Here is a 26,363-nt window from a genome sequence, read left to right on the forward strand (position 1 = left end):
GTTATTGATCAACAGGGAAAGTGTTATGGAGCTAAAGAAGTTGACCCTATACAACTGCAGTGTCCACGTTTAATCAACAATCCATGGTGACATTAAGTTTAAAAATCAGGATCTATGAGCTACTGACTAAACTTTTCTGTTAGGCTGCTGTGAGCTTTAGATGGACAAAGCCTTGGTTTTCCTTTTATCCGGCAGGGGGCAGTATTGTTCAAGACTCCCTGCATGTCCTCTGTTAGCACCTTCACCTCAGAAGGCAGCTCTCTGACTGCCTGGAGCGTAATGGGGAAACCTTGGCCTAGTTAGGGGAGGAGAAATCATCTAATAAAACGCTCACAATGGGCGGTTAGAGTCTCCACATTCAGCGCTACAGTGGCCTTCATGGCAGAGTCTGCCTGACACTAAACACAGATTACTGAGCCAAAGGCACAAGCAGTACAGCAGGGAACAGCTATAGAAGCTCCCATTCGCCTTGGGCTGCACTGTATATGTTGGAATTGCACAACGAAGTAAGATGATTGGCTTTTCCCCCTGTGATGCGTTCAATCCGTTCAACAGAAAATGTAAGGTCAGCCCGAGGCACTCGAAGATCTGTATGATTATCTGTCACTCTGAATCCTTCTACCCTTTAAAGCTGTAAGCAACACACAAATAACACTTATAAAAGAATGAATCATGGTGCTATGGCAACCCAAAGCAGTCGCTGCTGCAGGAGTGAATGTGAGTTAACCTGATACATAGGACAGAGGAGACAGGTGTGATCTACATGTTCTCTACATTCTCTTTTTATTCATCATAGATGAGATATGCGGGTATTAAAGGACAGTTTGCCCCATAAATACATACACTTCTTAACTATAGTGCTTTTATCAATCTAGTTTGTTCTGGCGTGAGTTGCAGAGTGTGGAGTTATCTGCCATAGTGATATATGGATTCTCTTGCCATGTGGAGTTTGAATTGCCAACCTTTTTTTATAAACCTAACATCAATGTAACTTTTCAGAAATAATGACCACGGTCTTTAATATAAACCAAGAGACCTTGTTTTACACAGTTTGAACGAAGGAACTGTTTTCCTTTCTTATAAACTACACCCGTAAACCGTGGAATGTATCTATTCACCAATTAAGATTACATTACATCACTTGTCAGACGCTTTTATCAAAAGCGACTTACATACATTCAATACTGTGGATAATCTCCACAGGAGCAATTTGGGGTGAAGTGTCTTGACAAGGGACACAAAGACATGCTGACTGCAGTGGGACTGGAATAAGCTCTCCTCTGATCCGAAGAACAGCGCACTATCCCACTGCGCCACAGCCTCGAGATGTAAACATAAAGGTGTCCTATGCTGAGCTGTCAAGTCCACTTCCGTGTGTTGATACAGTTGGCGGGCGTAGTACATCAAACTTCTCACAACAAGTCTGTTGATTATCTTGAGTTAATGGGTCATTATTGCCCCCTTAACCAGTGCCATCTTATTCCATTTGTTGGAGAGTAGGAGGACATCTATACAGCGGATAATGTCTTCACTTCAACTCACACTAAATCAATCTAGGTTGATAAATATCACTACAAGTAAGAGAAAAGATATGTGTTTTTGGTTTCAGGGTGAACTGTCCCTTTAAGTAATCAGGACTGTTTGACTGTGATGAGGCGGGACTGTGTGGTCTTACATAAGCAGGCTGCCTGGTGCAGACATGGACCGCTCCTCTCTCCTGCTTGGACACTCAAAGGGGTTACTGAAGGAGCGCTTCCTCAACATGGCTCTCACCAAAATCTGAAACAATCACAAACACAGGAAGCTTACAAAGATGTCCAAAAGCTTAGTTTTTTAATCTCATCTAATCGTCAGAGAACACAGTAGATGTATTGCAAAGAGAGGTTAAAGCAAACAGAATATCAGAGCTCTTATTAGGATATTAACATTTCCTTTGTTTATTAGGATGCCTCCTATCACAAGCGTGAGCACTGGCTATTCTTCCTGGGGTCCCCATTCATACAGTCAAGCACACTTATACACACTAGAGTTATATAAACACAGTCAGAAGAGCTCATCTCATTGATTTACAATCAAGCACACAAGAGAAACAAAATCGACCAACTCGAGATTTCATTGCAACCTTGATTCTTTATACAGATAAATAGTCACAAAAAAAAAATCTTATTTGACCCAGATTTACACTTGATATGTTTAACCAATATGTTGTATTCTCTAGAGCAATGCAACAGCAATCAATTCCACCTTACCATGGCTGTCTTCTATATTAGTTTTGTTTTCATTTTAAGGTAGCATTAAAACGTTTTGTTTTGCATACTGGATTGGATATATGTGATATAGTAAGAAGTGTCTTTTGTTCCATAAACTGCACAAATCTAAGAAGTAACTTCCTGGGAAGGTAACCTCCTGGTTAATTATAGCCATTTCAACTTAGCGATGTGGTCAGTGCTCTGGTGTGAATAGAATAACCTTTTTCAGGCATTATGCTGAATGCTTTGATGTGATTTTAGAGTCTCGATAACAGAATCAGTGGCATTTTAAAATAAAAGGCATCTCATAAAACATTTCCCAAATTAAGGGAAGTTGTTTCTATCTGGTGTGGTTTATGTGAATGAAAGACTTTTAACCTTACCATTCTGAAAATTGGTGGCCAACGCAAAGAAAATATCCAGCATATCTATCTTTCTTCAGTCACTGGGTTTCTGAGAGCTTCAGCTTTCTTGGAAATCGTTAGCGTAAAGCCATCAATTTGACACAAAGTGCTTGTTGAAGGGGGGACACTTACAACTGCAGAGAGGCTTGGAACAAACTTGACTGAGTTCTGGATGTCCTCCTCTGTTACTTCCACCACGGAGCAGTGCTCCTCCTCTAGTGGCAAGGGGTCGGTGCCCCCCTTGGTCACCCACTGGTCCATCTAAAATCACACAAAGACACACAGGAAGAGATGTCAGTGTATACTGTATGGGCCACAGTTAGTATAGTTTAGCATGTACATCCCTACAGGAAACCTACTGTGTGTGCATTGTTCAATGTTTAAAATACACAAAGTCAGCATTTTATTGCATGCATATTATAAAACATTATTGATGATTTTCTTAAGCTAGGCATACTGTTAAGATGTATTCATGAACATTTTCAGCCAGCAAGCCATTTGTTTTGATTAATGTTGTTATTGCGCCACACAAACTCAACTGTAACGATTGAGTTAAAAGTCGCTTCAGACTCATAATCCATCAAAGCGACCAACCAGCATGACTGAACGTTTATTATCAAACATTTATTTCTAAAGAAAAATCTCAGTCATTTTAGTTTTCAGCAAAGGATCAGGATTTTAGTAGAAAACCTTCCATTGTGGCTCTTTTGATGGGATTGGTTGACAATAAAGAACATATTACATTTCAGGACGTTCACTTTTCTTCAACATCCCAGCCAATCATCTCCAAAATCCAGACTATGCACAACAAGCTTCTACAATTTCCAATCAGTTAGCATCAATAGATGTCATAAAAAATGCAGGATGCTTTTATTCATGGGTTATCTAATTAAAATAACTTGAAACTAAGTAAAAAAAACCTAAAAAAGTCAAACACAGTGTAGCACAGTGGATGAATGAACACATTTTTTAAACTAAAGTTCAATTTAAATGTTAAGGAATTTAGATTTAAAAGTTACAATACATTATTTCTATAGTTTTTAGCTTAGACCTCAGGAACTTTTTTCCTGAAATGTTCCAAATCTCTTAACACACTGAGGACACAGATTTATGTATAACAATACATGAAAAGTGGATTTTGCATTATAGGTGACCTTAGGGTTTATATCAGCTTTACTTTGCAGCTTTTGCCAACTAAGAGATATGTTTTGTGTACACGCGTGTGTGTCTGCATATTGTTATGCATCTAATTATCTCTTTTTCCATCAACACAAACAGAGTCTCTGGTGAGAAAAATGACTCACTGACACATGCTTAGATTGTGTCATGGAAATACAGCGGCAAAGGGGTAGGGGAATGCAACCTCCCCATGGCTGGTCTTGGACCTCCCTCTGTATTACTGACTGGGTTTTACTGCAATCCTCCACAGGGATAAAAAGATTTCATCATGCCCTGCAACAACACAGCATTTTGCCTGTACAGCATTGCGATCAGAGTGTTCTAAGCCAATCACAGGAGAGAAAACCAGTCATCATGTGTCTGAGCATGAACAATGACATCCTCTGCATGTCAAGCTAAACAATAAGAGACGAGCCACAGGGTCTCAATCACGTCTGCTTTCTTCTCTACATTACCTTGATCTCAGGAATGGTAATCCTTGTGTCCGGGTTCTTATCCAGCATCCGCAGGATCAGAGTCCGCAGCTCTTCGCTGATATTTGGTCTGCACGGAACACAGAATAATTATTTTGAAACATTTGACGATTTGGAAATGTAATGAAACATGTGATTAGTGACACTTTAAATAGAACATTTCTACTTGCAACTCCTCATTGGATTTATGTGAGCTCTGAGCAAATAACATTTCCACCAAACACTTGCTACATAGAAAATACACATCATTTTCACACCTGTATGTTGATGCTTGTCACTTACTATTACTTGGCATAGAGACAAGTGTAAGCTTAACTGAGCATTGAGACAGTGTCTTAATTGAAAAAAACTGTGAACAAGATGATGAATTTAAAACACACTTTGAATAAAATATGAGTACCCTAATATTAAAGTCAGCTAAAAAGATAGTTCTAATGACAACGTGTTATGTGTGAAAACTACAGTAATTAGCAATAAAATAGTTTTCTAAAAGTAATATATTTGACATATTATATTACAGAATATATTTAGCTTATAGTGATTGATAAACAAGAGAAATATTTAGCTGAAAGTAAACAGTCAAAAATAATTAGCTGAAGTAATACATAAACAGTTGATAAAAAACTATGTCCATCCTATGTTTAGCCTTAATTTAGGCAAGAACCAAGATTTCTATTTTTAAGAAGCTAGCTATTTCACCTAGCTAATAAGTATTTGCACCTGTTTATCCAGTAGTTTAAGCTAACTATTGTAATTGTTTATCAAGTACTTGAAGCCAATTAATTTACCTGTTTATTCATTACTTTAAGCCAACTATTTCACCTATGTATTCATTACTTTAAGCTATTGGACCTGTGTATCCATTAGTATAAGGCAGTTATGCCCCTTTATGCTTAGGACTCAAAAGCTACTGTAAGGGAAGTCAATGCTCCATATTTATCAAGGTGCCTGTTCAATGTTACACTTCACCGACCCTGATAAAATATAATTCAAATATATCATAGTTATAGAGGTAATTTGTGTCACAGTAAAACAAGTTTATGTGAGCTCAGCCATTGATCACAATGCACACCTTCAGTATAATGACCTATCAGGGCTGCCAACAAGGGCAGCTAACTCTATTAGATTGGTATAGTGTGGAGATGATTCCATTAGGTGAAGCGATACTCCGATTTGGAGGAGGGGGATAATGTTTAATGAACAAGCCTTCTACACAGTCACAAAGTCTCTTGAGCATACATAATCCAATTGCCACTTATAGCCCCTTTGCATGTTCTGTGTTTATACTTCAGTTTTGGGACTCTTTGTTTTTCCCTAAGTTTTTCTCCACTGCTAGCCTCTTCCTGACCTCCCATCTTTTTTTCTTGCTCTGTGTCTTTAGCATGATTCCCTCAAGAAGACTTCCATGTTGACCTTTGAGGCAAAGTGGAGATAAAGGAACACAGAGGGGCTAGAAAGTGTCCAGGCCAGCTCTTTCAATGCTTGTTTTGATGACAAACAGATGGAACTTATTTCTGGCTGGTGCTGGCTGCTGTGTAAACTTTCCATATTTTGGTATGTGCAATTTGTTACTGAAAATAAAGACAAGGTGAAAGGAATTCAGATGAGAATGGGATACATCTGTGAAATGGTGGTGGCTGGGACATTGCTGCTGTCACCTTTAATAAAGTAGAGGAGAGGTGAGGACGCAGGAGATGAACTTACGTTTCTGGGAAATCCACAAGCTTGGTCCTTATCTTATTGTGCAAAGCCAATATGTAGTCGTCAATAAAGGGGCACTGCAGGTGGAGCAGAGGAGAGACGGTGAGAAAAACAAGGAAGGTACATTGAATTACTACTGTGTGTACCAAACTAAATCTGTATCCCTTAAGACAACCAAGATAAATCACAGCAATAACCAGCTAGCCTTTATTAAAATAAAAGATGCCACTAATCAGCTATTGTATCAGATATTACAATGGGAAATGTGCAGACTTACCTTTCCAAAAACGAAACAGTAAAGTGTAACTCCCATGGCCCACACGTCCAGTGCCTTTAAGAAACAGCCAGTAATTAAAATAAGAGCAACACAATTTGACATGAAAACATACATTTTAAAACACGCTGCAGAAAACCAAACACTTATTTTCACAAACAAACATAATGAGTCAAATCAATTTAGTAGGCCTATAGTGATTTATGGGAAATTGTCTGGTTTTGTGTGCTCAGGTTACAGAGGCAATCTAGTCATCCATCATCTTGTCTGTCGTCCCTCTCCCTGGATGAATAGCTCTTCTAGGAATCAATTTCTAATAGTTGATGGATCTAAAACGCCACAACTAGCCTTCTGACATTTCTTATGGTGCTGTTGATTCTGTAGTCACTTGATACACAACCCTGATTGACAACAGAGGGAGTATAAGTGACATATGAGTGTCAGATATTAAAATATGTAACTGCTGATTTACACCAAAATCAGAAAGGTTGGCGGACAAAGGACACAAAAGATCCCTGGAGCACTGCTTGAACAAATCCAAATCAGCATGAATAAGACCCTAATCAGAGGACAAGAAGCCATCAAAAAGGACTGCATTTATGTCTTCAGGCACTTGAACAGCTCTAACATTCTTTCTGTCTGCAATTTTGAACAATTAATGGGAAGCAGCATGACACGTACCTTAAATGCCGTATATTGAGACGTCTGTATTGGGAATTGTGTTGCTGTTGAATTTGTAAGTTCCTAACTGAGTGAAATGACCCAGAAGGACTTAAGTGGAGGCCATAAGAAGTGCTGGCAACCATTTCCTTTCACTTTTATATTTGAATTCAAACTTTGGAGATGAAGATATATCTTTTCCCCATGGTTCAATTGTGTGTGCTTGTACAAAGATGTGGTTTAAGAAGTACATCTATGTAAAGAACTGTAGATTCCCAACTGCATAACCACTTCAATAACATCCACTGTCGCCACATAATTACATAGCCAAGTCCTAATGAGTTCCTCTCACATCTTTCGCCATGGCATTTTTCTCAAAGGTTGAAAAAGGTAGTTTAAAGACCTAGCAAAATGATTCTTTTAAATATCCAACAGGTAAGCTGGGTCTTGAAAGGGAGGACAGATGGACTGATGACTTCCTGCTTCAGGAAAGGAAACCCCACCGCCCATTTTTTTATATTATAGATTGGATTAATGCTATAATCCAATATTGTTCCTCATCAAAATGTTGGCTTCCTGCTATATACAGTAAAGAATATCATCAACTTTGACATTGTAGTTAAAAAGCGTGGCCTGCTCATAGAAAGCTCAGCTGCATGTCCTTTGGGTAACACTTCATATTTGGCTTTTAAATTCAGGAGAAATTAAGATTTATTTATATTTTGTATCTAGTAACTGCACTCGGAAAAAGGGCTGGTCTTATTTTTATACAAATGTTTTCAAATTAGCAGGGGCCACATGGAAGTGATAGCACTGCTTAGTTTATTTGAAGTGAAAAGTGCAATAACAATATTTGGTCCTAAAATTAATTTATAAATCGTGATACACACTGTAAATGAAAAAAGTAAATCACTTGTTTTGGCTGAAATGGTTTATAAATTAGCAGGTTTAGTGGATTCACAAGCAGTGGTCATAATGCAATCATTATTTATTTTACATGTAATATATATTTCTTTATTGATTGCAGTGAGAGGCGGATTGTACTGTAGGTGGAATCAGTCTAAATGTAATGGACTGGTGGCAGGTTATTTGCGATAGACATGACTGATCATTGATTGACTATGAATGTAGAAAGGGTAAAATGATATGAAAACGTCAATATATCCCAAGTCAATATCAGGTATATAAAAATGATTATTCCATTGCCTGTCTCCACTGATAGTGATTCACTCAGCTGCATTACTGGCTCCTTTATTACCAGCTTACACACACAGGGGAAAAGACTGACGATGACAATTTGCTCCTTGGATTAGCAGCCTGGCAAAGTTCTGAAAGCTTATCTTGGTTTAATGATTCTGCTTTCATAATCATAAAGTTTAGACACCTGCGGTCGCTGTAATCTTAGGAGTTCAAACTCAGGCACGCGCTGAATAAATAAAGTTCACTCACTTTTCCACTAAAGCTCTTTCGTGCGTCTGAAAGGGTCTCTGGTGCCATAAATGCGGGAGTGCCAGCAGTGCTGGACAGTAAAGCATCGTTGCCTTCAAACTGGTTGCTGACCCCGAAATCAGCAATCTTTACGTGGCTGTCGTCCCCCAGGAGCAAGTTAGAAGGCTTGATGTCCCTGTGGACAATCTTCTGGTAGTGCACTGAGGATAAGAGGAAGTAAACTGTCAGATTATTTTTCAAAAGCAGCACCAAAAAGCGAGTTATTTATCTAAGGTCCTTGTAATAAGTGTTCAATACGGAAATGTACTTTATAAACACGTTATTTCATTCATACATCATTCATAAGGCAGAAGGGTGCATGTTTTGATTGCTAAGTACATTACTCTTAAAACAAAAAGAAAAAAGTATGAGACATAAATCATAATAACAGCAGCTAATAAAGCATCACTTTGACCATAAAAATGATATGAATGTGTGAGTTCATCTAGGACTGAAAGTGGAAGTAAGTCTCTAAGCGCTAAAACTTAGCAGCCGTCTGCAGCTAAGCCTTCAGACACTTAACTGATTGGATAAGTGGTGCCTTCTCGTCTAAGGATTTAAAAAAATATATAAGGCACTTGACTCATTAGAAGCCTACGCAATTAAGCATAAAATACCCAGCGTCAATGTCCTCAGGAATGACTATAGATATGTAGAATGCTGGATTATTTAGGTGGCGTTATTGTTTTACAGAAGGTAAATATGTAGTTATGGCTAGTATAAGCTAAAAATATTGACTGTGTAACATACAGAGTGAGAAAGATGAATGTAAGTTTAATGCCCAAAGTGGTTAAAATGCATGTTTTTAAAAGGTTTAACTAGTTCCCCATCAGATGTGGTAATCAACAATTACATGGATTTAAAGTATGTTTTTCAAAAATACACAAAAGGTACAGGTCACAGAGAATCCTTTAACACCACAATACTTATAATCCTATAGTTTGTCAAAAACAAAAATTTGGTTTAGATATTCTCCCTTACTGTAAAATGTACTTTATACTCCACAGGCTGTCATTTTGAGTTGGATGGAGAACCAGGGTATGTAAATACCAAAACTGTACAGTCTATGGCTTTTACATACGCCTTGGCTTGTCTCTATGAGTCTTTGGAGCTTATTTTCCAAGATGCACCTCAGAGCTTAGAGAGAGGCAGCATTGATCCCTAATCATCCAGCTCATAGCCTGGTGAAATGGATCTTGTTCAACAAATGAGGCGACAGCTTTCACCCAACAGAAGCTCAATACTGATGACGTGTGCAGCACAGATCTGCAGCCATACCCCCAGGAGCATGAGAAGAAAGGGTCACATTCACAAGTGCCTTGTCCTTGTAAATTGAAAAAGAAAATTTTACATGTCAATTCATTTCAAAGAGTAGTTAGATACTGCATGGAGCTCTTTAGGTGGGTCACTAGAGTCAAATAGCTTAAAAGCATATATTAGCGTCACTTAAGTGCTTCACAGTTTTAAAGGCTCAAAAACAGCCGTTGTTCTGCGTGAAGTACTTACGGTACTCTATGCCCAGGATGACGTCTCTGAAATACAATCTCGCCTTCTCCTCCGACAAAGGAGTATCTGAGGGAACTTCCATCACTGGACTGCAAATCCACACAAGCAGCATAGGGAACAAACACATGAAAAGAGAGAAAGCAGATTACATAGATTTACAAGTCAGTTTTGTATCATTAGCACAGGAATATGATTCTTAATGTGAAGAGATTTTAATACTTATTTCATTTAAGCAGAATTTAACATTCTGATCAAACATCTCTGATCCCAAACCTGAATAAAGAAAAATGTTTGGATGAGAGCGCAGGACAGAGATGAAACTCCTGTCTCACAACGTCCCTTAGGGCTTCAGTAGATGCATACAGACATTTATCAAGTGTTGCAATTGTTGGCACTATAGACTGAGAGCTTGTCTGCAATATTTGCGTTATAATTAAAGGGGGATTTACATTTCAAATCAAATAACATTTTATGTAATTTAATACTTTGTCAAGTCCTCTATAGTAGTAGGAGAAATACATAATATTGTACGAACAAAGATTTTAAAGTACCAATAATAGCAACAACTTATAGTATTGTAATAGTATAATTAGCCGTAGCAATATAATTATCAATCAATCAATCACTTACAATACTTTACATATCTAAATGGGAAATAAAGTTTTGTGACAGTTGCACCATATTACAATAAGTAAAATACATACAAATGTAGTTGCTCTCCCCTTCTCACTCCCCCAAACCAACACCCTTTCAAAAATAAAAGCACTATGTAGTTACTGTATCCTTCTTGCCTTATTTTCAAGTGTTTTTTAGACTTTAAGGTTCTTTGTATATTTACATTTAAATTTGGTGTTAATACTTTTCTTTAGCATTTTATTTTTTAATGCTAAATAGTTTCTTAAAAATACTTGTTTTTATTATCTTTATATTCTTTACCTACTTTTTTTTTTTTAGATTGTTTATCTACCACCACCAGACACCAAATGAAATTCCTTGTATGTGTTAATGTACCTGGCAATAAAGCTGATACTGATTCTGACAGGAAGTGCAGGAGGAGGAATAATTTTCAAAACAAAAGCCCTGGAATATCACTGTATCCAAACAAGAAGCTCGGGATAATGTTTTTTTGTCAATAAGTACAATCCATGTTAATAGCAACTGTTTTTTGTTTCTCACAGTTTTGATAGTTAAGGTTTCAGGATGTACATTGATCACCAGTTCAGTTCTAAGGCCCATTTACGGACAGGTAAAATGTACAAAGGTTAATATCTCTATACATGGGGAGATAGATATACAGTAATAGGGATAATAAATATTTAGGGAAAATGAATAAGTAGCAAAAATATATGTTATAATAATAAATAAAAATAGAAGCTGTTAGCAAACGTGATACTATTTATTTAGTAATAAGCAAATAGCAGCAGTATTAATGAGCTCTGCTGTCTGTCATCTTTCTCCTAGGGGCAACAAGAGAGCAAACACCTTCTCCCATTGTGAAAAAGCAAACAGAACAAAGGTGTGCATAACTTATTTATGAGCATATGTGAAACGATACCGGCTTCCCCCCTCCCACTTCTCTTTGCATAAAATAACAAAGGGCCTCCGATCATTAGATCATCACTATTTTGGTTGGTGGTGTAGGAAGAAACCGCCCATGCATCAGGGCGTGAAACATTCAGATGGATTACTGCCACTGGTAATAACTGTGAAAAACTAAGAACATTATGAATCCGTTTGATGTCTGGGGTACGAACAAACACCCGCGCTGTGTCAGCTCGGGGTAATGAAGGGCAGGGATAGAAGTATGAAGAAATGAAGAGGTGAAGGCAGAGGAGAAGGAGCCTTAAATTATTAAAAAAAGGAAAAAGAAGGACACGTTCTCTACTCACCCTTTCGGCATCAGCTCAAACACTGTCAGAAAAAGAGAGCAAGGAGGAAATAAGAACATGGAAGATTAAACAACGTATTCATTCATCCTTACACCAAGCTTACACCCCAGCATCACTCTATTATTACCAATGTGCCACATTAAGCATACTAAGAGTTTGACGTATCACAGGCACCCTAACTGTGACCTGGCTCTATGATGGAAGATTTCTGCATAATGTGTGAGGCCTGGGGTGGTGTGGAAGGAAGCAAGCAATGGCCTGAATTATGAATAAGTCATAAGAACACTTGTTAGTGGCATATGTGCCGAGCGATAAAGGCTAAGAAGAGGGCGAACAAAGACTAAAACGATTTTGTAAAAAGAAAATACGTTCTTCATACCCATGTGAAGGTTGTCCTCCGCTGGATCATCCAGTACCTGCAACATTAATATTATTACCATGAATTATTTGTGTGTGAAAAACATAAAAATCAACATGATATTTCTTGTCAGAATAATTTAAAAGGCTTTCAGTGTGAGCATTCTGTTGGACACATTAAAAAGTATTTTATTTCTCACGAGGGACTATGCAGAGTTATGAGAGGGAATCGTGATTATATCGCCCTTGATGCTTTTATAAAAAGTTTGACAAAATATCTTTCAAACTGTAATTTGTTCTCATATGGAAAGCAGCTTGTAGATGTCAAAAGTGAGGACATTGGTAGGGAAATGTAATTTCAAAAACTGTAATTCTCCACCCTTTGGCTCTTTGTTCAATATCAACAGATTTTCTATTTAATTTTTCCATACAAAACCCACAGTTTAACCTTTTGTGATAACAGGTTGTACAAAGCCTTTTGTGGCTTCGGAGGGAACTGTGTGACATTTGATAATTAAAAGTGCTAATTGGATCTGAGGACTAAAAATCTCCTGACTGACCCATCTGTGGTCAAGTTGCGTTATGGGTAATTTAGTTCCCATGGTTTGACGAGAAAGAAGAACGTTGGAAATGAAATGCAGTATCTCTGAAATCTACCCAACACATTTTGTTTTCTTAACCTTACCAACATGGGGGGCCATCAGGGGCCAGTGCCCCTGTAACACTGAGCTTGGACCCCCCTGTTGCCCCTCTCAGAAAGAACAGTCTATGATAAAACCTTTGGTGATAGTGTTGAAGCAAAGAATGTGCGGTAACTAGAGCCACATTTAACCTGAATATGTTTTGTTTCTAAAAATATCCTTTAATAAAATATTATATATTAATACATTTACTGTCCCAAATTCGGTTACTGAAACAAACATGAATTATTTTATTTTATGGTTTTAAACTCTGGAACACTGTTTTGTCTTTTTGTCTCCCATTAAACCTGCCCTCTTACAAAATAACAGGCCATAAATCAGATTACAACCTCTCCACAGAGGGCAAGACCAGAGAAAGCTCTTGTGATCATGGTGGAACTAATGTCTAAGGACATCAAGGACCAGATTGTAGACCTGCACACGGCTGGAATCGAAGAAAAGACCATCAACAAGCAGCTTGGTGAGAAAGAGACAACTGGTTTGATAATCAGAAGATGGAAGAAACACAAAATGACCATCAATCGCTCTCGGTCTGGGGCTCCACCATCTAAGATCTCCCCTATTGGGGCATCAATAATCATGAGAAAGGTGAGGGGTCAGCCAATAACTACACAGGAGGGACTTCTTAATGATCTGAAGGCAGCTGGGACCACAGTCACCAAGAGAACTGTTGGTTATACACTGCGCCGTAATGGATTAAAATCCTGCAGCGCCCGCAAGTGTCACCTGACATGTACAGGCCGTCTGAAGTCTGCCAATGAACTCCTGAATGATTCAGAGAAGGCTTATGAGAAGGTGATGTGGTCAGGTGAGACCAAAACCAAAATCTTGGGCATCAACTCCACATGTCGTGTTTGGAGGAAGAGAAATGCTGACTATTACCCCAAGAACACCATCCCCAGTGTCACGCATGGAGGTGGAAACATTATGCTTTGGCAATTCACCGCATCGAGGGGAGGATGGAGGGGGCCATGTATCGTAAAATCTTGGCTGATAACTTCCTTCTCTCAGCCAGGACACTGAAAATGGGACATGGATAAAGCTTCCAACATGACTATGACCCAAAACATACGGCCAAGGCAACTAAGGAGTGGCCCCTCCATTAGGGGCTTCCAGTTACCAAACATCAGCCTCCAAACCTTAAGGATTTTGAGAGAATCTGCAGAGACGAGAGGACCAAAACCCCTCCTGAGATGTGCGCAAACCTGGTGACCAACTACAAGAAACATCTGACCTCTGTGCTGTCCAACAAGGCTTTCTCCACCAGGAACTAAGGCATGTTTTGCAAGGGGATCAAATACTTATTTCCCACACTTAAACACAAATCAATTTATATCATTTTTTAATCTACATTTCTGGATTTCATTTTGATATTCTGTTGCTCACTGTTAAAATAAACCTACCATTAAAAGTATAGACTGTTCATTTCTTTTTAAGTGGGCAAACTAACAAAATCGGCAGGGGATCAAATAATTATTTCCTTCACTGGCAATCATGTGTAGTTCCCGTCACTGGTACTCTCCAACAATCAAATATGTCACCTTGTTATTAAGGTATGAGGACATGTTCGTCCATTGTATGTCCAACTATGATAAAGGAGTGCCATTTGAAACCTGTAGAATACAAGCTGCAGCCAGTTAATATTGCAATTTCGTAGAAAGAAAATTGATAGAGCTATTTTTTAATGGGATTAAAACAAACCAGTTGATAATCCAGCCTAAACCGGGTTAATAAATAACAGGCCATCCCCATGAAATAAATGCTGCATGCTTCTACACGGCTACTGCTCTCTCTCCCACAAATTTCTGGGGGGCACACAGTCCATCTGGAGCAGTGGTTTAACCTTCTGGGCCCCAAAGCCCTCCAGTTTGTTTTAGGCTTATTTCTGTCTGATTTTAAAATCACCAAATTTACATAACTTATCAGTTATGATTGTTGTATTTCATTACACAAATCACTTCCTTTGAACACACAGAACTTTATACGAAGCACAGAGGAGAGGACAAGAGAGTTTGTAAATAGAGGTTGTGAAAGTGTCAATAGTATCATAGTATTATTAGCAGTGGCTCAGTCAGTAGGGGCTTGGACTGGGAATCGTAGGGTCGCCGGTTCAATCCCCGAACAGACTTGAAATATGGAAAGTGGACTGCTACTTGGAGAGGTGCCAGTTCACCTTCTAGGCCCTGCTGTGGTGCCCTTGAGCAAGGCACCGGACACCTCCAATCCCCCCTCCCCATTGCTCCCGAGGCGCTGCACAATAGCTGCCCACTGCTCCTAGTACTAGGAAGGCAGAGGGCAAATTTCACTGTGTGTGCTCTGCTGTGTGCATGTATGTGACTAATAAAGAGGGTTTCATCCTCCGATTCTATCTATCTATCTTCTATCATGTGAAGCTTAACTTTTTTCCCCCCAATTTTGGTATCAATCGTGGGAAAAATATAAAGTAAAGTATTAATTTAGCGACATAAGTATATAAAGACTCTATTTTCCCCCAATATTTGGAAAATAAAAATACATTTTTCTTTTAATCATTGTACTGTAACAGTCTTAAACTGACATAAATAGATTTTTGAACCACCCACACCACCCCCTCCAGCCATTATTGTGCTGGCACTTTCCATAGGTGTGCATGACTTACTGCCGTGAAAAATAGGCCACAGTAAATGAAATGTGACAGGATTAAAAAAAAAATCCTTATAAAGTGCTCGGGGTTCAGATTAAACACAACAGGCTGGTGAATTAAATTACCACAGTGAAGGTAAACACCTACCAAGGACACAGTAGTGAAAAACAAGAGCAGGACATTTTCTTTTAAGCAAGAGGATGTCAGTTTGAACAGGCCATGACAGTCACCATGTTTGCTCATACTGTCTCATAAACGTATGTATCATGCAAGGTTTCCCCCTTCTGTTCTGAGTAAAAGGACAACAGAATGTGAGCTGTTAAAATGTGCAAACCATTCGAAGCCCAGCATCTCATTCGTAGCTGTTTATCAATACAGGGCCTATGATTTATTAAAAGGGCATCTTGATTTATGGAGAAATTTATGGAGACTTTAACAATGAGGGGGTTGCTCTTTCCACACCATCTGCAGCAAATGACCATATCACTTTCATCAGTTTTAATTTGTTCCACTTGGCAATGCCTATGTTTTTAAAAGTATATTCATAATTGGATGGACCCAGCTGCAGTATCAGCTGTAAACCAGGAATGAATGTGACCGTGACCCAAGCACAGCTCAGTTTAATGAATGAACCGAGAAAGAAGTAGAGGAGGAAAGCAGTCTTGTTACCCTTTGCTGTCTGTCTTCAGCTTTACTAATTAAAGCTGAAAAAGTAAAAAATATATATACACTGTATATATTTTTGGCACTCTCTACACCAGAGCAAACCAGACAGCTCTCCTTTTGACTGAGTCCCTGAGCTTGACTCCCGACCACGACGCCCCCGCCATCTGCCCAAGATGAAAAATCACTCATCATGATATCGCAGGGGAGCGGCGGGCATCTCGAGTCACGTCTGGTAAATCATCTTTCATAAACAGCCGCCTCTGTAAGAAAGCCTATCCATCTTCCAAAGTACTCAACTCGAGACACGTTTGTTAGCGCTGGCTGTGTGATTATAAGAATCTACATGATTCTTTTCCACCAAAAATCTCGACTCTATAACGGCTCAAGGAAACTGTAGGTGGGCTGGAGGGTAAATCTGTTTATCCGCTACCTGTCTCCTGGCAGCACAGGGTTTATCTACCATTTTTGGTGAGATATAAACAGATATGATAGATATAAAAATGTCAGGATACACAACAAGAAAGGTTATCTGAAGACACGGTGGTAAAGGATAATCCCGACCTGAAGCAAGCCTGTTGTGGATGTCAACATTATTATCAGAGGAACTGCTGTGAAATGGCACATTTTCCTACAGCAAGACAGCCTTTTATCGTTTAGTTGATAAATGCGTGCATATAATAATATAACATATAATTGATTCATAAGGAATAATATATACCATTCCTACCTTCATACTGTGGGACCTATACATATTTTCATCATGTATATATTTCCAAGGTTTTTTTCACGCCTGGTGAAGTAAAACCGCGAGCTCATTATCAAGGCTATTATTGGTCATCTGGGCTCCTGTAGACCTATGACGTTGGCATCCTCCTGGTTCGCGCAATCGCGCTTATTTTAAAACAATATTCTAAAACAATGGCCGCGCCAACGACAACTACGCCTGACGAGGAGTAAGCCTTAACCTACTTAGCCTGACTGGCTTATTTTTTTAATTTATTTTGATGAGAACAGTGGATAAAACTGTTTGTGTTTAATCCAGAGTCTGATAATAATACAATTAAAAAAACCAAAACAAGTGACTGTGTTTTTCTTCCGAAAGCATCATTGACTGACTAGGTGCACGTCACGAAAGGTTCCTGTAAGCTCGTGTATTTCCGATGGAGCGTTAACTGTCATATGTGGGACCCACACTAATGTTGTACATATTACGGACACCCGCCATTGACTGATACACTGCCCTCTGGTGGACAGAACATCGAACTGAAGTGTGATACTAATATTGGTCTTACTGAAGACATTTAATGGTCAAAATATTATGTAAGCAGTCATTCAAATATGTGAAAGGAGTTTTACTTATCTGCTATGCCTATGCTTTAAATGTCATTTGATTTCTCATTTGTTATAAATACTACAAATACAGCCCCCTACTGCCTTTTTTGTGTGTGTATTTTGCTGAATGCACTTAATGTTTTAAAGTAACCACATGAGAAGAGACCCTCTCACCTCCACTAGCTTCACAATGTTGACATGGTCCAGTTTTTTGAGGATGGCGATCTCTTGGTAGACCCTCTCCAGGGGTCCTAAGATTTTGGGCTGCTCTCCTTGAGCCGCCTTGGGTCCTCTTGGGGGTGGTCGACCTGGAGACCGCCACAAAACACACACACAAAATGATTCATTTGATAATGATTATCCTTGACAGGAGCAATCTTATAACATGATTATCTACAGTAACTAAAATAGTCATCACTGCTATGTTTAGCTCATAGAGGATTTAGGTAGTAGTCTGACAATCCCCCTGTAGGCAGCAGTTTGCTATCCCTCACAGCAAACCCTTAGGGATAATAAAGCTGTTGAAGTATTTAAAACAAGATTTAAAGTGGACATCTTGTGCTCATTTTTACGTTTATGCTTGTATTTGGGTTTGTACTAGGACATATTTAGATGCTTTAATGTTCAAGAACACATCATTTTTCTCATAATGTGTATTAAGCTCTGTTTCAGTGCCTGTCTCTCAGACTCCCTTTAGAAAAAGCCTAGTTTTCTCTAATTAGCTTGCAAGAAAAACATGTCACACCTTTAAAAAAGGTTGTTTTCAAGACTTAAGATACTAATATGGGGGGCGGCACATTCGAATGAGATTGCATAGGAAGGGGAGCCAAATCTAAATGGCTTGTAGAATCCAATGTTTTCGTACCAAGGCTGGCATCAAGAAACTGTCTTGGTCGACTTATTTCACAGTTTGTGGGTTGGTAGCCACTCAAGAGACCAAAATGTATATGTGAATGACATCCTATATTTAAAGTTACAAATGCAAAAGTGTATATAGTGCAACATTTCTTTGTTAATATTGCTTTCACAGGTTCGAAACCGTTTCCCCTTTAATTCATGACTTATTGTTGTAATGACAGTCAAATCAGCGGAGATCTATACGTTTTTTACAGCTCTGTTTATTTTCTCTATCTGCTTTTAAAAGTCACATATCAATGTGCAAAACCCTTTTGTAGCTTCAAAATATTGTTATTTACTGGCATGTATGCATTACGAAGAATAGAATAGGACTCACGTGGAAAACCACACTGCTTCATTAACTTTTTCTTGGACACCAGCTTCATGGCCTAGGAAAGTAGAGAATGAGTTTGATCACAGACTGTTTACATGCTGGTAGTATAAAGAGGAAAACCTTTAAACAAGAATGAATATGTATTCTTAAATTAAACTAGAGCTAAAAGCAGGATCACCAATAAATAATATAGATTAGACTTTTAGTTTTTAGGTAATGTAAATGTAGGCAAAAATCAAAGGAAATCAGAAGGTAACACCTTGAAGGTATGTTAGGTAAGTAAATGGATTCATTATCCGTCTTATTATGCTTTTTAAAAAAGGTCAGAGGCAACTGAATCTCTTTCATGGAAAAGAGCAAGTATAAAGGACAACGGTGAGTATTGTGCGTATGTGTGACAGGAAACACACTCAACGACATAATGATGTCTTATAACAAGGAACTGGTTATGCAAAAGAAGAGACAGTAGAATATTCACTGAATGTCAGACATTTCAATAAAACAATACCATGGTGTCAGAATGTCAGGGAGATTAACTGAGGCTTGTTCTGATAACCGAATATTCTGATAGTCCGACAGTCCCCCCCGCCCAAAGAAAAAACACCAATTATTTCTATGTTCAAGTGTTCCAAAATACACACCAAAAAAACTTGGCTTATTATTTCATAATAACATCAGCTGACCATTTTGGTAGGATAATGTTTTTGCCTTCTATAAGAGAGACATGACCCCTCGTTCTCTGTATTACTTTGTTGCCTTCAATGGTTGAGTTGTTTCAGTTGATCATTAACCAACTCTACCAATCAAGGCAATGAGGCATGAGCAGGGAGATTGATTAGGGCAAGGCTTAAATACTGAAGTAGCCAATCAGAGGCAGAGTCATGTGGGTCACGTTGAATAAAAACATCAGGACAGTGAACGTAAAATGACGTCATTTTACGCGATTATTAGCCATACACTTGTGTTTGTTCCAGGGAGAGTGCGCGCATTTTGTCTCAGCAAAAGGGCAGTCGGACCAATGGGCTTTTAATTCAAATAGGACATTTTCAAACTATTGGTTTCTAAATTTCAACAATTTTGATGTTGGAATAATGGCATGGCACCATTTCACTGATCATTGCTTCATGGTGAAGTGGAACATTCTCTTCTACTTCAACACCTCAGACCGCTCCGGCTCAGCAGTTCCTTTCAAAAATGTGGGCGCCATGGCTATGACTGTGCAGAAAACAGTTTTGGCCAGAAAGTAGATCCGCCCCTTTATCCGGTTTCCATGGTTTTGTGTGTGTGTGTCTGTCTGATTGTGTGCGTGTCAACCAAATAACAATTCTCAGGTAATATTTAGAATTATTGCAGCTATTATTATTTGCTCGTGATGTTTTTGTAGCTGTATGTGGACACTTATATTATTCATCCCAGAGTTTACTTAAGAATATGGGGCTGATGGTGGATCTCCAGTATATAAATGTCATCAAAACATTTAATTCTGACTTCTTTGGTAAGTGGTATGTTAAGGTATGTCCAAGCAGTGTTACACACAGTAAATATATCAAACATTTAATTAGTAATGAGTGTACTTTTCTTATTAGCAAAGTATGGTAGTAATTGTGGAAAACACAAATAAAGTGGTTTTGTGTTTCAGTTAAAGAGCTTCTGAGTTGGTGCTAAGGAGATACTGCGGAGTAGGTTCAGTTTATTTATTTATACCCGTAGGTAGATTTGGTTTGCAAATAAAAAGACAAGGGATCCATCCTGACACTCTTAAAACAAACACAGGCAACAGACACATCTCTAATAAAAGGACTAATAAAAGTACATATTTATGTCAAATCTCAAAACATTTAAATAAAATAATTTAAAAAAAACACGGACATGCATGGACATTCAAAATTCATAGAAAGACAGACAGTCAGACAGTCAGACAGACAGACAGACAAATTTGTCATTTCTGCTGGGATGAAGCTGTTTTTATACCGCTTAGTCCTGCTCTTTGGGACAACTAACCTCGGGCCCGAAGAAATAAGCTGAAACTCTGAGTGCAGAGGGTGGGAGTCATTTTTCTACTATGGAGCTGGATAACCGCTGTAACTGCCTGAGGGACAGGGTCTCTAGGTTTAGCTGTGGCTCACCAATCAGCCTGCTGGACCATTTTATAATTTGACTAGGAGAGTTTTTGCTCTTTAAAGTCAAGGTTACCAAACCAAGATTAACGGAAAGACAGAATTGACTCGATAAAAGCATGATAAAACAGGATCATCTTGGTTTTGTCAATGTTAAAATAGGACAGAGTAGCAGGTGTTTTTGATCAAAGGCAGCCAAAAGCTTGACCGTAGGACATTTATTTTGTAAGAGGGGGGACATTTAAAGTTTAAGGCATGATGTCAGTCACCATATCATTCCCTCAATGAGCCATTGTGCTTTCTCTGAATTGTTCAGCTGTCTAATCTACAAACAAACAAGAGTGCATGTAAATAAGAGTTGAGTTTGCTATGATGAAAATCAAACATGTTTTATCTGAGAAATAAAGGTGTAAGTGGGCTTACCCTATACTGAGTGTTGACATGGGCAAATATTTAATTTGCATCACAAATTCATAGTTTTAATGAAAGCCAATTGTTGTATTATTCCTTGCGATGTTTAAAACTGACATGCTGTCAAAATAAAAAATGACCATGTTTTGTTTTGTAGATGCATTTTGATGTGCTGTCGATGCTTAACTTAGTGACAAATACATTGAAATGCTGTTCATGGCCACGCATTGAGCACTTTTACTGTAGTAGCAGTCATTTAATACAACTTAAACATGGCTGTAGAAAAGTAAATAGTCCTACTTGATGAATGGCAGCATCGTTTCCCATGTGTCCGTATTGTAAATGTCGTCAACAAACTGAATCTAACTGACATTGAAAACTAATTCAGGGAAAGGGAATGGCTACTGCTAAAAGAAGCTGACCTTGAAAAATATGTCAGTTTGATTTCATAAATATAAGTTTAAGGCCTTCACATGTACAGCTGTTGCGTGTCTTCTCCTGCTTATAATGAACTCATCACTGCATAAAAAGGAGGTTGAGTCTAATGAAGGGCCTGCATCATAATTGGAAGCCTGCCAATCAAGTAATGATCATGGTAATTATACAACACAGGACACCACACAAACACTGGCAGGATTCAGACACCTTTAATGTTCTTGAATGTGTCTCTAACGACAAAACCTGGCATCAACATCCCGAGTAAGACACTGATAAATATGTATAGTTGAAAAAACAGCAGTGCTTAAAATACCTTTGTGTCAAATCCTAACAGTGGTAATAATTAGTCATGAAATCATTTAATTTCAAGTGAAAACCTAATTTAAATCATCCTACAACTAAGCACTGCTGTTTTATCAACTATACATATTTATTAGTGTTTCCCTCAAGTCTGAGAACTTGGAATTAACATTAAGTGTTACAATTTAATATTAAAAAACATAATACAATAACAGTCATTCCTTTTGCACAAACATATATTATATATAAACATATAGATTTTTTTAGTAAACTACTGGATAATATCTATCATATATTATATTTCCTGTGTCTTTTTTGTGTGTGTGTGTGTGTTATTTGAGCATACTGTATGTGGGCTCATGCTGCAGATATGCAGGAAATATGCAATCAGTTTTTTTTATGAAAGCCGCCCAGATTGCCAGGAAATAGAATCCCCCTCCATGCAATCATTACTGCTCTCCGGATTTCTGTCATTGTTATTTCAGATGTGTCTGTCATTGGAGCCAGCAGGCAATAACCTGCAGTCTGTCCCGGAAAGGGACATTTACCATCCGTTTCAATAATCAGCAACAGTGCTTCCACACAGAGCGGAAGGAAAGACTTAACAGACATACTGACTGTAGGGACAGGCGGAAAAAATTGTTGCATTTGAAACTGTGGCTTCATTTAGGGTTATTCTGACAGAATAAAATCACTGCTTTTGCAAATGGATTCTCTCATACAGCAACTGATACCGTCTTAAATACACGGTATCAGCTGATCGGCTGATTCCAATTTAAAGGGAAAGGTTGCTTTTTTTGCAGTGTGGGAAGAGTTATATTTATGCACTGCAGAGTAGTCATAGAGAGGAGGTCTGAGTGGATGGTGGGTGTACACAGAAAAGCACTTCAGTCCACTTTTCATCCATTTCATTCATTTAGCACAAACCAAATTCCCAGAAAATCTGCAAAAGAAAATGTTATTTAACATGCTTTTCCATCCACTACTTATGGGAATATTTGGGCACACCTAGATAAACCGACTGGAGTCAAGTGCCATTACAGCCATCATTAAAACTATGTGTAGTATTGGCCTGGGAAAGATTAGAGTTTCCATTAAATGTTAATAAAGTATACATGTTTTGTCCTAAACCTAAACCAAGATCTTTCCCCAAACTTGATCAGGTGCTGTGAGTTGTCTAAACATAACCGCAAAAAAGCTTATTACCGTAAGTTTGCAAAAGAGCTGCAATAGCCAATTGAATTGTCAATTAACAGAACATAATGATAATAGTTCCCGTTTTCAGCTCTGTAATGTGGTCATGTTTATCTCTGTTTGATATTATATTGAAGTTTATATTATTTGAATTGTCAAAACCAAACATTTAAAAGACATTATCTTATACTGGGACGAACATTTTTCACTAGTTTTATTCGAGAAAAATAGTTCTATTATCAAGAAAATTCAAATACAATAAGCAATAATATCAAATATTGAAGTATGGTGAAATAACTGCTAACAGTTAACATTTTGGCGATGCGTTCAGTATCAACATTGCCAGATATGATGGTCAACGTTTCTTCTTTAAGTAGATAAAAATATGATCTGGACAGCAAGAGGTTACTTTAGTTTTGCCAATTTCCAGGAGACCGGGTTGCATTCTGCTGAATGTCTGAGCAGCACTCTGATATTACTTAAAGCTGCATGTCATTATTCCTCCAGAATGAAAGTCTATATAAAGCACTCACTCGTTATAATCTTTCACTAATGTTACAGGGTTTGTCTGCGGCTTTACATAAACCCCTGTTGTTTATCGTTCTGCAGCCCATTTACAAGCTGCCATGTTAATACTGGGTTGTGTTTAGCTCGGAGCTCTCACTGGCTCCAGTTCAAAAGTACATCTTAAACACATCCAGAGTTGGCAGCTGTAATCCGCATGACTCATCCAAACACTTTCATTGTTACTTTACGGGGCAGCTTAGATGTGTTTAAACATAAAACAGCTTAAATTTGTAGGGTTTGCCAAGCTGTTAAGGGTATATCACCTGGATGAAAACAACTAAAATGACTTCATTTATGGCCCATATCCAGAACGAGCCGACCTCTTAGCAGCTACCCGGCAATCAAAGCAACAGCAGCACTGCTTTTGAAATAGATCATAAAGTCTTGGAAGCACTTTAAGTAACACCAGAAGTCACTTTCATTTCCAAGTTTCTGACAAGGTAGCAAATGCCTTGGACATTTAAGTTTACAGAACTAACAAGCAACAAGATGGAAGAACAAAGAATGGATAGATCTTTCATATCATATGTAACATGGCTTAATTGAACACTCAATTCTGATTGGTCAATTTGAACATTTGGAAAGCAAACCGTTGCCAAGGGCGCTCATCATATTCCACTTCTCTGTGGATCAATATGATCCACAGAGAAGTGGAATATAATAAGCGGTCAATTTAACTTCAGCTATTATCAAAAAAACAACATTTGTTTTCATGCTTCACAAAAAAACACCATGGAATTGTTAATGCAATCTAAGTTATACACTTCTAATGTTATTCCCAAAGTTTCTCCAAGCAAGTGTCTAAATATGTTCAGGATCTGTTCTGCAATTCCTCAAGCATCTTTGACATGTACGGCCTTAAAGGACAGTAAGATTGACCTGTCGCCTCCCAAGGTCAAAAGACAGAAGTCTATACTTCTATTTCTATGTTCACTGAGCAGGCTGAAGTTTGAGGATTGGAATGTGTGTGTGCGTTAAAGGCAGGATGCTTCCTATATAAACGACACAAATCCTCCATCGTTATCTCTGTGTTCATGTCTTAATGAGCTTCTCTTGATTAATGTTGTGAGTGTTGAAACCTCGGATCCACGACAGAATACTTTTTGAATATATGTTTTTATATTTTGAAAGAACATGGAACTTAAGGTTCATGATGGCTATACTGTCCCCATTAAAGAAAATTAAAAGTGAACAACAACAAGACGACAAAAAATGTTTGAGGAAGAAGAAAAAGAGCAAGTTGACACTTAAAAGAACAATGTATGCTCTAGGTGTTTAAAAACTGGTTAATGGAAAAGAAAATGTGAACAGACAAACCTCGACCAGCGCTGTTTTCATTTTAACTTACCATTACAATTCAGTAGAACCGACTACTTTTTCTTGGTGGAAGCAATACGATCCTTTATCACTAAATAAAATCATGTTTGAATCAGTATGTTGTGTCAAATTATTGACTTATTAGGTATACCTGTGTAATTAAAGCTACATGCAGCGTTGTCGCCACGGCAATATATTTCTTACCTCAAGCGGCCACGCCCAAATTCGTAAATCATTACGATACTTTAGATATCAATTAATAATTGCCCCCAAGCAGGGGCGGAGTGAAATAGTCATTTTACCAAAAAGGAACCGCTACAGGATAATTAGGACTATAGCAATACACGCCGAGAGGCTTGATTCATTCTCAGAGATACGATTTGCTGCATGGAATATAAAACAAGAACTTACATAATGTTTGTCATCATCCTCATTGTAGGCAAGTTTAACCACACCGTAGGAGCCCTGCAGTACAACGAAACACATGAATATTAAGATGTGGGCAGATTTGATCACAGCAACACATTATTAAATGAAAATTCAATGTTATTTTTTATGCTGCAGCTCCCCATTAAAAACAACAAAAGTGATCCTTAAAGCATCACTTTGAGAACAGACGGCAGCATCAAACTGACAGAATGTTTTGAAGGCAGTGCAGTTTCCTATCAAAAAGAACACACACACACACACACACACACACACACACACACACACACACACACACACACACACACACACACACACACACACACACACACACACACACACACACACACACACACACACACACACACACACACACACACACACACACACACACACACACACACACACACACACACACACACACACACACACACACACACACACACACACACACACACACACACACACACACACACACACACACACACACACACACACACACACACACACACACCTTTTTTATCCCAGCATGGTTTCTTCTCATACATGTAACAAAACCGCTTGGAAAGCTGATCACATGCGCACAGGAATTAAATAAAGTTTGTGAATTATATAACTTTTCATGTCTTGCTTGGCCAAATTTGCCAGCTGGCTGATGGAAAATGAAAGGAGGAAATTTGTCTCATGGACAAACAACAATCCATTTGTTGGCTTTAGAGTATAAAATCCTCCAAATTTAGTTTTTAAATGATGGATCAAATCAGAAGCATTTATTCCAGTGTTCACGGAATCACTACGTTTAAAAATAGAGAATATGACATCACGGATTAACTGCTAGACACAGATACTGTATGATCAAG

General features: G+C 38.3%; 1 protein-coding gene across 3 annotated transcripts in view; it reads right to left on the reverse strand.

Moving 5' to 3' along the window:
- camkk1a (calcium/calmodulin-dependent protein kinase kinase 1, alpha a) overlaps positions 1–26,363 on the reverse strand; it is a 66,066-nt gene that overhangs the window by 6,103 nt on the left and 33,600 nt on the right. For 2 of the 3 annotated variants that reach the window (XM_063894783.1, XM_063894782.1), the window contains exons 4-15: positions 25,489–25,542; positions 18,737–18,788; positions 17,677–17,810; positions 12,203–12,239; positions 11,824–11,845; positions 9,935–10,023; positions 8,390–8,589; positions 6,284–6,337; positions 6,010–6,083; positions 4,288–4,375; positions 2,786–2,914; positions 1,676–1,779 (exon numbers count right to left, since the gene is read on the reverse strand). In XM_063894783.1, coding sequence (XP_063750853.1) covers positions 1,676–1,779; positions 2,786–2,914; positions 4,288–4,375; positions 6,010–6,083; positions 6,284–6,337; positions 8,390–8,589; positions 9,935–10,023; positions 11,824–11,845; positions 12,203–12,239; positions 17,677–17,810; positions 18,737–18,788; positions 25,489–25,542 — 1,037 coding nt within the window. The remainder of the gene's footprint in view (positions 1–1,675; positions 1,780–2,785; positions 2,915–4,287; positions 4,376–6,009; positions 6,084–6,283; positions 6,338–8,389; positions 8,590–9,934; positions 10,024–11,823; positions 11,846–12,202; positions 12,240–17,676; positions 17,811–18,736; positions 18,789–25,488; positions 25,543–26,363) is intronic. The other variant, XM_063894784.1, reaches the window with a different exon arrangement.

Source organism: Eleginops maclovinus, chromosome 11 (genome assembly GCF_036324505.1).
Source record: "Eleginops maclovinus isolate JMC-PN-2008 ecotype Puerto Natales chromosome 11, JC_Emac_rtc_rv5, whole genome shotgun sequence".
Classification (NCBI taxonomy): Eukaryota; Metazoa; Chordata; class Actinopteri; order Perciformes; family Eleginopidae; genus Eleginops; species Eleginops maclovinus.